This window comes from Bufo gargarizans, chromosome 3, assembly GCF_014858855.1.
Source record: "Bufo gargarizans isolate SCDJY-AF-19 chromosome 3, ASM1485885v1, whole genome shotgun sequence".
Lineage (NCBI taxonomy): Eukaryota > Metazoa > Chordata > Amphibia > Anura > Bufonidae > Bufo > Bufo gargarizans.
In genome coordinates, this window is record NC_058082.1 from 423,637,127 (window position 1) to 423,650,164 (window position 13,038).

Sequence of the window (13,038 nt, forward strand, 5' to 3'; positions counted from 1 at the left end):
TACTAGATTTTTGTACTCACAGTAAAATCCATTTCGCTTCCGTTCATTGGGGGACACAGGCATTGACCAGAAGTATAGCTGTTGCCGCTAGGAGGCGGACACTACGCACACAAAATGTAAGCTCCTCTGTCTTCAGCTATATCCCTTCCTGCAGGGACCAAGCTAATCAGTTTAGTGCAAAAGCAGTAGGAGAAGCCAGACAATACAAAATCACATTATGTGCAAACCCAGAACTACACATGCACGAAAAGGCCCATAAACAAAAACCTGGGTAAGAGCTGTGTACCCCAATGAACGAAAAGAAACAGATTTTACGGTGAATACATAAATCTAGTTTTCTCATCAGTTTCATTGGGGGACACAGTCCTTGACCATGGGATGTTCCAGAGCAGTCCCTGAGGGTGGGCTTAACTACAACCTCCCCTGCCAATCAGAAAACCGCTGTTTGCAAAACTCTATGCCCCAAAGAAGCGTCAGAAGATGCAAAGGTGTGCACCCTGTAAAACTTAGAAAAAGTACGCAAAGACGACCAGGTTGCCGCCTTGCACACCTGAAGGGCCGAAGCCCTGTAATGCATGGCCCAAGAGGCTCCCACTGCCCGAGCCGAATGAGCAGTCAACCGGAAGGGCAGGGTCAGGTCCTTAACGCGGTACGCTTCCACAATAGCCAAACAAATCCATCTGGAAATAGAAGTCTTTGACGCTGCCAGCCCTCGTCTCGGCCCCTCTGGAATCAGGAACAGGGAATCAGTCCGCCTGAAAAGATACCGTCTAGGACAGATAGATACGCACTGCAAGCACCAGATCCAGAGAATGGAGGGACTGTTCGAGGATGAGACAGGTCCGGACAAAATGAAGGAAGAATAATCTCATTTAGATGGAATGTCGACACCACCTTTGGCAAGGACTGCACAAGGAGACCGACATGAAAAAGCCACGAGTTCCGACACTCTACAAATAGAAGTAATTGCAACCAAAAAAGCAGAAGCGCAGCGACACCTGCTGCAAAGGCTCAAACGGAGAAGAGTGGAGAGCGTTGAGCACTAGATTAAGATCCCAAGGATCCAATGGAGGATGGAAGGGGGGCGCAGCATGTGCTACATCCTGCAGAAAAGTCTGAACCTCCGAAAACAAACCTAAATTCCGCTGAAAAAGAATGGAGAGATTTTCCAACACTCCCCCCAACCCTTGAGGCTTGCGTCCGTTGTTAACACCTTCCAATGGAAAGGGAGGAAAGAGCGACCCACTGCGAATCGGAGAAACCTCTGATGACTGACGCATATGGGCACGTCAAGATAAGCGTCCTTGATGTCCATCGAGGACAGGTACACTCCGATTCCATGGACGCAATGACTGACCTCAGTGACTCCATTCGGAATCTGCGGACGCAAAGGAAACAGTTGAGCACCTTTGGGAACCACAAAGAGATTGGAGTAAAACCCCTGAAAACAGTCTTGCGCAGTAACCGGAAGAACCACACCTTGCTGCAGCAGCTTGCAAATTTCCAGAAAAAAAAAAATCTGTGGCTGCAGGAGAGGTCAGAGGAGACGACTGCAATGACTTCGCTCACCCACGCATCTGAGACGTGAGCCAGCCAAACATCCGAAAAACATGAAGCCGGCCACCCACCTTAACGGGAGCCACCCGTCATGCAGCACAGTTTAAAGGACTTGGAGCCCTGTTGACAGGAATGCCAGGAAGGCCGTGGCTTGAAGGAAGGCTTGCGCTGTGGCCAACTTATCAGATGCTCCCTTGGGGCCAGAAAAAACTCTGAGAAAAGGTAAGAAAAAAAGCTTCTGCTTTTTTGCCTTATTAGACCGCCTCCTGTTCTGAGGTAAATGGGTGCTCTTACCACCTGTAGCATCCGAAATGATCTCATCCAGGAGCTTACCAAAAAGTCTGATGCCGGTAAATGCAAGGGCCATCAGGGTCCGCTTTGCAGCATTATCTGCTGCCCAGCATCAAAGCCATAGGGTACGGCGAATAGCCACCAACAGGGCCGACGAGCGAGCCATAAACCTGGCCACGTCCAAAGATGCTTCACAAATATATGCATTGGCATGTGAGAGCTGCAGGGCCACATCTGCAAGTTCCTCCGAGGGGACTCCCGACTCAAGACCCTGAAGTAAGTTATTTGCCCACTCCCCTATAGCCTTGCTCACCCATGTAGAGGCAAACACCGGCCGCAGCGCTGTGCTCACTGATTCAAAAGGCAGATTTTGCAAATGCTTCCAGCTTCTTATCTTTGATATCAGAAGAAGAAGCCCCATCACCATTGGCAAGGTAGTATGTTTAGCCAAGCGGGAAACTTGCGGTTCCACTACAGGTGGAGCCGACCATTTCTTAGTCAAATCCTCCGGGAAAGGATAAAGGACGTTCAAGGGTTTTGGCAACATGAAATGTCTATTAGGAAAATTCCACTCCTTGGAGAGAGACAGGAATCAAACTCCTGGTGGCTGGGGAAACACTTGTGCGAGTGATGGGACTTATTAAAGGAAACACCCGCGCTGGCAGATGACGGAGCTGGATCCTCAACCTGCAACATGTCAATAACTGCTATAATTGCTGTAATACTGTAATCTTGGCGATTATCTGCAGGTGTAATAGGTCCTTTACACTGTGTAATAACAAGCATTATAAGTACACGACCATACAGTTCTCTGAAGTCTTAAAAGGGTTTTCTAAGGCCCCTTGCAGGCAAGCGTGTCCGGATCCTCAGGATAGGTCATCAGTATCTGATTGGTGAGGGTCGGACACCCGGGACCCCTGCCGATCAGCTGTTTGAGAAGGCACTGGCCCTTGGTATCGCCCTCTGCCCCATTCACTTCTGTGGAGCAGAGTTTAGGCCAAATGACCAATGAACGTGTCCTCACCTCCCCCGTGTACAGCTATCAGTGACTGACAGCTATGTATACACACAAACTTGTTTCACACTTGCGTGAAAGACATCCGGCAGGCTGTTCCGGGCAAGTACCGGTGCACGCAAACCGTTTTCGTGCAGCCGCTCCTCGCCATATTTGCTGGGTTGTGGCTGGATCTCCTTTGGCCCCCCATTAGGGTCCATTCACACATCCGTGTGTGTTTTGCGGACTGCACATCGCCAGCATTATAATAGAAAATGCCTAATCTTGTCCGCAATTGCGGACAAAAATAGGACATGTTCTATTTTTTCAGGAACGGAATTGCAGACCCGGAAGTGCGGATCCGCATTTCCGGATCCGGGCAGCACATCGTGTGGCCCCATAGAAATGAATGGGTCAGCAATTCCGTTCCACAAAAGGCGGAACAGAATTGCAGATGTGTGAATGGAGCCTGACGGAATGCTGACAGCGCACGGCAAGGGTGGATCCGACAGGCTGTTCCCTGCCCAGGACAGCCTACTGGATGTGCTTCATGCAAGTGTGAAACAAGTGTTTACACAGAGAATGCTAGCAATCACTTATCATATGAACAATGAAGTCAGTTATTCATTAGTGGACCACCGAGACCTGTGGCTTTTGGCCACATTGCAGCCATATCATATCAGCTGTCTGGTGGTTGCTATGTGAGCCATCACCCTTAGGCCTCATTCACACAAGTGGATTCTCACGGACAACAGTCCGTGAAAACCCATCCTATTGAGTGCATGAGCGCACCGCGTCATTGGTTGCTATGACACTGTGCACTTTATGCTGCTGTACAGTAATACACTCGTATAAATCATACGAGTGTATTAATGTACAGCGGCGGTGGCACGAAGCGCACGGCGTCATAGCAACAAATGAGCCTGGCGCTCGTGCACTCAGCAGGATGGGTTTTCACAGACCGTGGTCCGTAAAAATCCACGTATGTGTGAACGAGGCCTTAATGGGGACTTTCAGCCATTTTTTTATTCAATGACAATGGTAGACTGTCACATATGTACTCACCTTTCTCTGAGGCTGCAAATTGAGCCTAAATTGCACCCCAACACGGCCCACGCATCCAAGATACACACTGCCACCATCTACTGAATTTCGGGCTAATAGTTACCGCAATACTCTTTCACTGCTCTCTAGCAGTCAGATGGCAAGACACACTTTACAAAGTAATGAATACGTAGAGCATGCAGCGACTAACGTTAAAGCAAACGCTTTCATTCCAAAAGGGGTTTAGTACTTACAAAAAAATAAAACAAGTAAAACAGTTATAACATAAATGGGAGAAAAAGACAAAAAAAATAAATAAATAAAAATACTAACTTACAAGCCATAGTCCCTCTGATTCCTTGAGGGTAGAAGGAAATACAAAACACTCAGATCTTGGCATGTGTAACGTTGTTCATATGGTCAGAATCATGCTTTATAATTTCATCCCTTGGTTTGGGTTTTAGAGCCGCCTTTCTGAATTAGACTTCATGTCCCTTGTTGGTGACTTGGCAGCAAATTAAGGCCTCATGCACACGATTATGTGTGTTTTGCCATCTGCAAATTGCAAACCTGCAAAACATGGATCCCAGCCATGTGCATGCTGCCATTTTCTTCAATAGAAATTTCCGCAAAACGGAACGGACAAAAATAGGACATGTTCTATTTTTTTTTGTGGGGCTACAGAACGGATGTGCAGATGCGGACGGCACAAGGTTTTCTGTCTGGAACTTTTGCGGCCCCATTGAAACTAATGGGTCTGCAACCGATCCGTAAAAAAAAATGCGGATTGGATGTGGACCAAAACATAGTCATGAGGGCAAGTCCGTCCCGGGAATATTAATTTGTATCTGGCTTAATACTCCCCCTCGTCTGGGGTGGAGGGTGCTCATGTGGGATGTCCATTCGTTGCTGCTTATACAAGCCAGACCCAGGTGTCAGAAGTCGCACTTTCCCTTTTGGAAAGGTCCCAGCTCAGATTCCCACTGGCAATAAAAATTCCCCAGAGCAGTTCAAAGGGTGTTTTTACAAAGTCACATTTAACACATCTGGACAAAAAACTACAATTAAATTTCCCTGACAAATATACACATCCAGGACACCACAACAAAAAGGAGTTGTACTCACCTTACGAATCCAGTACCAGTTCTTCCCTAGTGCCTGTTGGTTTCTGGTTACCCAGTCATCCTCATTGACCGCTACTGTGCGACCTCAGGGGTGTCACTGCCAGAGGTCTTATGCTAACATGCTACATCATCACAGCTGAAAACAAAGCTCAGCTGAGTATCTGGTTTCCCATATTAATGGCCTGTCCTCATAGTTCATTAATATCAGATCAGGGGCCGACTCCCACCATCCCCACAAGCAGCTGTTTGAGGAGACCACAGAGCTCATACGAGAGCGGTCTTCTCTTCGACATTGCAGCGGCGGAGTTCGTACCATTCAAGTGAATGGGACAGAGCAGTTGTAATTACACTGCTCTGCTGCTGCAATGTCAATGGCACGCAGGTAAACAGTGAAGAGGTCACCGGTATGGTAAACCAGACAATCCCTTTAACGTTTGATCAGCTGGAACATACGTTAATTGGACAGAATCAGTCGCTCCCAGTCCCAGACAGCTATCTAGTGGGGAAACTATCGAATTAGACTACAAAAATCCAACCTGTTATTCTACATGACAATTATGATAACAGTCTGAAAATACTAAATAAGTCATGAATGCATCTGAATGTCTTTGATCTGCACAATATGAAGACTTTTGAGGAAGCAAAACTTGAGCTTCTATATACCAGAGGTAAAAGTCTCTGCCATATTGCTCAATTATGAAATAGTGAAGGGAAGAAACCACTGGTCTGCGGTCCCCAGAATAAAAGCACCCTGACCAGATGTCTTTTTGGCACGAATTGAAGCCTTCACTCAAAGCCTCATTCACACATCAGTGATTTCTATTTCCAGTGAGCAAAAAACCAGGATTGGAGCCTCCACAGACATAAGGTATAAGGGAAAGATCTGCTCCTGTTCTGTGTTTAGAGCCGCACGCGGTTTTGGCTCAATCACCGACGTGTGAATGAGGCGTAATTCTGAGCCTGTAATATGAATGACACAGGTTAAAGCCTGGGGCGGTCTACAATTCGGAGACAATTTACTACAGGCATGACCTCCGTAAAGTAGACATGTCCATTTAATTTCTTGATTCCTATTAGAGCATAAGGACACAGTCAAAAAATTAAATAAAAATAAAAAGCTACTATCATTCTAAAAGGACTATCTATTACACGGTCGCCCCATTCATTTAAAGAGGTGCCATGCATTCTTCTGAATAAAGATGAAGAGATAAAGAGTGATCCCCTCCACAGTATGGGGATGAGACACTGCTACTGCTGACCGTTCTGCTTACACAAGACGACCTGCTGCCCTGAAACGAATGAGGTCTCCACAGCTAAGATCATTTCATCTGCAGCACGTTTACACAGGCAGATCATCAGGAGCATTCATTCCTGATAATCTGCCCAACTATTGGGCAGTCTAAGGCCCCCGTCACATAGATCAGTTGTGTCCAGCCAGCTACTTTAGGCTGGGAGCCAGAGACACTTCAGCGCACAGACCCGGCGTCTGTACAGTGACACCGCCGGACAGAAAAGCTGAGCATGCAGCATTTCTCTGTCTGCTGATATTTGACATCAGGGATGCGCTAGAGAAATATGAACAATCCCAGAGAAAACTATGGAATCCGTTCTAGCAAAACTTTGCGACTTTTCGCATGTGTACACCACTTACTCCAGTTTTGTAATATGGATGGAGAAATGGGCATGGTGAGCTATGTTAATGAGTTTCACGCCAGATTTATTATTGAGACTTTTTTTTTAAGTCACAATCTCACTCCAGGAGCAGGGTGGAGTAGCTTCTCTAGACAGAAGTGTTAGGGCTCATGCACACGACGGTATGCCCTCCGAGACTTACGGTCTGTGAGCGGGCCATATGTCCCAGAGCGGCATACATCGTGCGCACGGGAGTGCACAGCATCATAGATTACTATGAGACTGTGCGCATCGGGCCGCCCGCGGGGATATTGTCCCACACTCAAAGATCGTATGAGTGCAGGACAATAGTCCCGCGGGCGCCCCGACATGCACAGTCTCATAGTAACCTATGATGCTGTGCGCACGATGTATGCCGCTCCGGGACATATGGCCCGCTCACAGACCGTATATCCGGAGGGCATATGGTCGTGTGCATAAGCCCTTAGGTTTAAGGACAAGCCTAATTTATCAAACAAGCAACATTTGATAAATGTGGCACAAAGTACTTCAACAAAGACTAAAGCAAAACTGACTTCAAATATTCTCCTAATGATAAATTCCCCCCATAGTGTTTTTTCATTTCCTTTTTTTGTGGCCCATATGCGGATCCATTCACTTCAATGGGTCCGCATAAAAAACAGAATTCACTCTGTGTGCATTCCATTGGCATGTCTACATGGCCGTTCCGCAAAAAATAAACAATAGATCATGTATTATTATTGTCCGTATTACAGACAAGGATAGGACAGTTCTATTATGGGTTATACCAGTGATAGTCATCTCCAGCTGTTGCAAAACTACAACTCCCACCATGCCCTGTTGTAGGCTGAAAGCTGTAGGCAATCTTTGCATGCTGGGAGTTGTAGTTCTGCAGCAGCTGGAGAGCCGCAGTTTGCCTATCAATGGGTTAGACGTTCCATTCCTCAACGTCGGTATCTGTGTTTTTCAGATCAGTCCACTGTCATGTGCATAAGATCTAACTGCGTGTTCATCCAAAATGTGAATCCATACACTGATCCTGATTCATATTCTAATGTGGTTTATTTCCCGTATACAAACTTGAAAGTTTTAGGGTACTTTCACACTAGCGTTATTCTTTTCCAGTATTGAAATCCGGTAAAGGGTCTCAATACCGGAAAAAAAAAATATATATATCAGTTTTGTCCAAATGCATTCTCAATGGAAAGCAATCCGTTCATTATGCATCGGGATGTCTTCTGTTCCATCCCTTGTATGGTATTTGACCGGACAAAATAGCGCCACATGCTGCAGTATTTTTACTGGCCAAAATCCTGGAACACTACCGCACTTGCCGGATCCGGCAATAATTTCCATTGAAATGTATTAATGCCAGATCCGGTACCATATGTTCCAGAAATTGCCGCATCGCCGGATCCGGTTGTCCGGTCTGCGCATGCGCAGTTCTTTCTAGCTTTGATAAAATTAAATACCGGCTCCGTTATTCCGGATGATACCGGAAAGACAGATACGGTATTTCAATGCACAATTCTAACGCAGGGATGCTCAACCTGCGGCCCTCCAGCTGTTGTAAAACTACAACTCCCACAATGCCCTTCTGTAGGCTGATAGCTGTAGGCTGCCTGGGAATGATGGGAGTTGTAGTTTTACAACAGCTGGAGGGCCGCAGGTTGAGCAATGCCTGTTCTAACAGATCCGAATCCGGACAAAAAAAGATATCCGTTTGCATACAGATTTCCAGATCCGGCAGGCAGTTCCAGCAACGGAACTGCCTGCCGGATTCTTCTAATGCTAGTGTGAAAGTACCCTTTTTAAAAAAAAAAAATTATAATAAATCTTTATTACATTTTTCCAGATTTTACATGGTTATTCAACAGTAATCTTATTCATACATTACATGTATTCCCCATTACCCACCCATAACACAAGGGTCCCCAAAAAAATATTTAATTTTTTATTTCCCTCTCCCAGGGCCGAATCCTCCCCCACCGGACTCAGTTTTTATTTAACCATTTCTGCCGTTTTTTAATCCCCACCAAATGGAATTGCTCTCTAACCAGCGACAGCCTAGTCAGGTTCTCCCATTCTTTAACTGTAGGAACAGCACTCCCCACCCCCCAATGTCCGACTATGCATTTCCTAGCTTGAAACAATAATTTAATTGCTAACTCTCTATGTTGGGGGGCCCCCACTCCATCCACCACCCCTAAAATACATTCCTCGAAATGCCTAGGCACTATAAACTGATGGTATTCCTCAATTTTTTCAATAATCTTTACCCAATAATCTTGAATTTTTACACATGTCCATAATATATGTATATCGTCCACTCCTATCTCTCCACATTTTTGACAACTAAACACTTTAGTTTTATAGCACTTCATTAACTTCTTGGGAGAGTAGTAAAGACAATACAATATATTAAATTGGGTTATTCTATAAGAGAAATTCCTTGAGACCCTATTCTTTGCCTGTATAGCAGACTCCCAAAAGTACCCTTAGCTGAAAATAAAGCCTCTGTCAGCATGATCAACCATATGAAACCAGGAATTTGCCTGGTAGGGTTGATCCTGCTGTTTAAAACTTGACCTTATTTATCGCTGTAGCTTGCAGTGTTCAAGAGATATGAGAATTTTTATCTTTATGCAAATCAGGCATTTGGAGCACCAAGGGGCAGGTTGTAGCACTTCGAGCACCGCTACAGCTATGCCCCAATGCTCATTACACTCCTGCCTCCCCTTTGATTGACAGGGCTAATATCCCTGTCTCATGGTGCCTGTGCTGTGACTGTCATTCATATAGTCACTTGTAGCAAAGCATCAGAATAGAAAAGGAGATGTCTGCTGATCGGTGCTTACCTGCAATATCCCATAGTTGTAGCCGGACCATTTCAGCATCCGACCATTGGACGACCTTCAGTGCAAAATCCACTAGAAAACAAATTGTACATGAAGAGAAAAAAAAAAAAAAAAAAAAAACACACATTTAGGATTACGTTACAATTTCTTTACATTTGAGGACAGGATTTTGGCTTTGATCAGGGTACAATGTATCCCATATTTGACAACTTATTTCAAGTGGTTGAAAAACTGACGACAATTTGTACCAGTTTGCATCATTTATTTCAATTATGGGGGGGGGGGAGCTTTCTTTTTTGGGTACTCAGGTCTCCTGCCACAGACTAAAAACATTGACAGGTCCAATGGGAATTTAGATTGTGAGCCCCAATGGGGACAGGGACCACTGTGAGCAATAGTAATTTATGTAAAGCTAAGACATTAAATATTATATAACAACGAATTCCGTACACATACGGTAAGTTGTATCTGTCGACCCATCTGTTTTTTTTTTTGTTTTTTTTATTAAATGCATGTTCAATGTTTTTTTCCCCCCTTTCTTTAAAGCGTCTTTCCCACATACAGCTCTACAGAGCAAATTACATCAACTTAAAGGGGGCACAAAACTCTACAAGTATGCCAAAAATGGCATTTAAAAAAATAAATAAAATTCTGTTGGTTAGTTCAGCCTGTCGGATCCGTCCTGCCGCTAGTGTGAAAGTAGCCTTAATAAGAACTGAAGAACAACAATCTACATCTGCTAGCAACCATCAGCGAAAACCCATAGGATCCAGATTCCTTCCATTTTCACGCAGCCCCATTCACTTCTATGGGACCAGGGCTGCATGAAAAACGCACAATATAGAACATGCTGCAATTTTTCCTGAATGCGAAAGTGATGTGTGAAAAATGTACAGACCCGCTGAAATTAATGGGTCAGGATTTAATCTGGATGCTCTCCACTCACTACATGCATCGCAGCCGGACACAAAACTCGCTTGTGTGGAAAATCCCTCAGGGCTCTATGTTTGGACGGTGAATGACAGCATGCGGCGCCCTTAAAGAGGACCTGGGGAATACCGGGGGACATAGCGTAAGAACGGAGCAGCGCCCCGGGATAATAGTAAGTGCAGTGAGATCCCGGGGCGCCGCTCTACACAGCCGGATAGTTAGCTTACAACGTTTGGACCGATGAAAGGTCCTCTTTAAGCTAGGGTCACAGCTCTTTTTTAACCCCAGTCGTCCGTTCCGGAAGAGTTATCGTATCCAGCATAGACATATTACCTGCTATGCTACATAATGCATCTCATTGCAGATTCTCCAGGAATTTGTCAGAAAACATGTCCAAATTAGTCTACTTTCACACTCGCGTTTTGGCTTTCCGTTTGTGAGATCCATTTGCATTCTAATGCATTCTGAATGGAAAAGGATCAGTTTAGTCTCCATTCCGCTTTGGAGACGGACACCAAAATGCTGTGTCTTGTTTCTGTCTGATGAAACTGAGCCAAACGGATCCGTTCTAACACACAATGTAAGTCAATGGGGACGGATCCGTTTTCACTGACAATAGAAAAGTGATCCATCCTCCATTGACTTTCAAAGGTGTTCAAGACGGATCCGTTTTGGCTATGTTAAAGGTAATACAATCGGATCTATTCATGACGGATGCACGCGGTTGTATTATCAGAACGGATCCGTCCATGAAGAATCCGCACACAACACGAGTGTGAACATAGCCTTACACACTGCAAATAGCAAGTCGGCAATATACAGGCAATGGCCGTGTGCATCCGTGCTGCGGACCCATTGACTTGAAACGGTCCACGACCCGCAAAAGATAGGACATGTCCTATCGTTTGCAGAGTGGAGGCATGGATAGGAAGCCCACGGAAAAACTACAAAGTACTTCCATGGCTCTGCTCCACAAAAGACATGTCCTATCTTTTGCCGTATCGTGCGGATCGCGGACCCATTGAAGTCAATGGGTCCATATACGCACCAGAGTACACGCAACTGGTGCCCAATGCATTGCGGTCTGCGGCACGGGTACAGTGCCCTTATGTTCATCCTGAATGGAAGGAAGATGGGGTAGAGGAGATGAAACACAGAGTGAGGACCAGCCTGTCCTAAATGAGAAGGGTTGGAAGAAAGGGCACTATAGAGACGCTGTGCCCAGGACGCAGGAATGCCACTCACCTCCCATGGTCATTTTGTAATCCTTGCCAAACACGTCATGGACGTACCTATTTAACAGTGAGGTCTTCCCAACAGCGGAATCCCCCACCACAAGCACCTTAAATAAATAGTCAAAGCTCCCCATAGCGCCGGCACAGCACTACACGGGCATGGCTGCAGACAGCTGGCACCCTGTGCTGCTTAGTGGCTGCCCGCCCAGGTGCACACTCGACCTGTCATGTGAGCCTTTCCACACTCGTCCGCCCCAATTACTTGTGTAAGCAAAGCAGAAGTAAAACTACAATTCCCAGAAATCTCAGCGGCGGAAGTACGCAAAGGGGCGGGGCCGCTGGATAACTTATATAAAGCAGACCATGCAGCAGGTGTTTGAGCGTGTGTCCAGTCTCCCACCATGTATTTATGTAAGGGAAGGGTTACATTATGGTGAATATACAAGCTGCAAATTTGTTGCAGAAATATTTGCACCATTCTTCTAAATGGGGCGTGCATAAATCCATGCAGGAATTTCTGCACTAGATATGTAGGATATGATATCACACTTGAATGGGACCAGCAGTTGTAATGGGGCCAAGTAGGGATGAGCGAACTTGTGTTTTCAAGTTTGGCGTACAAGGTTCGGGTTATCTATGGATTCCGCTACCATGGACCATAACTTATGGTCTATGGTAAAGGAATCCATAACAAAATTCTTAGATAACCTGAACCTTGTACGCCGAACTTGAAAACACAAGTTCGCTCAACACTTCTACAAAGGAGAAGAGGTAATTTTAACCCCTTCAGCCACAATGACGTACCTGTATGCCATTGTGGCTCAGGGGATGTATAGAGCGGGCTGCTGCGCTGAACGCGCTCCATGCATGGCTGGTGCCATCTGTATAATACAGCAGGCACCTGGCCATAATGACCGGTATCGGCAATGAGGCCGAACTTGTTCATTTAACTCCTTAGATTTTTCAGTCAGTAGCAATTGCGGCATCTGCGGAGTTAGGGCTCATGCACACAAACAATCCATGTTTTGCGGACTGCAAAATACATACGGTCATGTGCATGAGCCCTTAGGTAGAGGATCGGTTACCATGAAAGCCTGGGCCTGCTGAAGGTTCCCAGGCTGACCTAGTTAACAGCCTGTAAAGCAGACAGAGCGCCAGAATCCGATAAACTCCACTAGTTCTTGTTATGGTCTATGGCAGTGGTCCCCAACCTTTTTTGCACCAAGGACCAGTTTCATGAAGACAAATTTCCCAGGGATCCGGTGGGGTGTGGGGTTCTGGGGCGGGGCTTAGAGGGTGCGCGTGCATAACAAAACACAAGGGGCATATTAAAATATATAACACTATATAAC

At 45.8% G+C, this 13,038-nt stretch overlaps 1 protein-coding gene across 1 annotated transcript in view; it reads right to left on the reverse strand.

Annotated features, from left to right (window-relative positions):
* Positions 1–11,942, reverse strand: part of RAB29 (RAB29, member RAS oncogene family) — a 38,482-nt gene extending 26,540 nt beyond the window's left edge. Inside the window, 2 exon segments of the mRNA XM_044288438.1 lie at positions 9,522–9,593; positions 11,697–11,942. Of these exon segments, the coding sequence (XP_044144373.1) occupies positions 9,522–9,593; positions 11,697–11,820 (196 nt within the window). The 5' untranslated portion in view covers positions 11,821–11,942.
* Between the last annotated feature and the right edge of the window lie 1,096 nt (positions 11,943–13,038).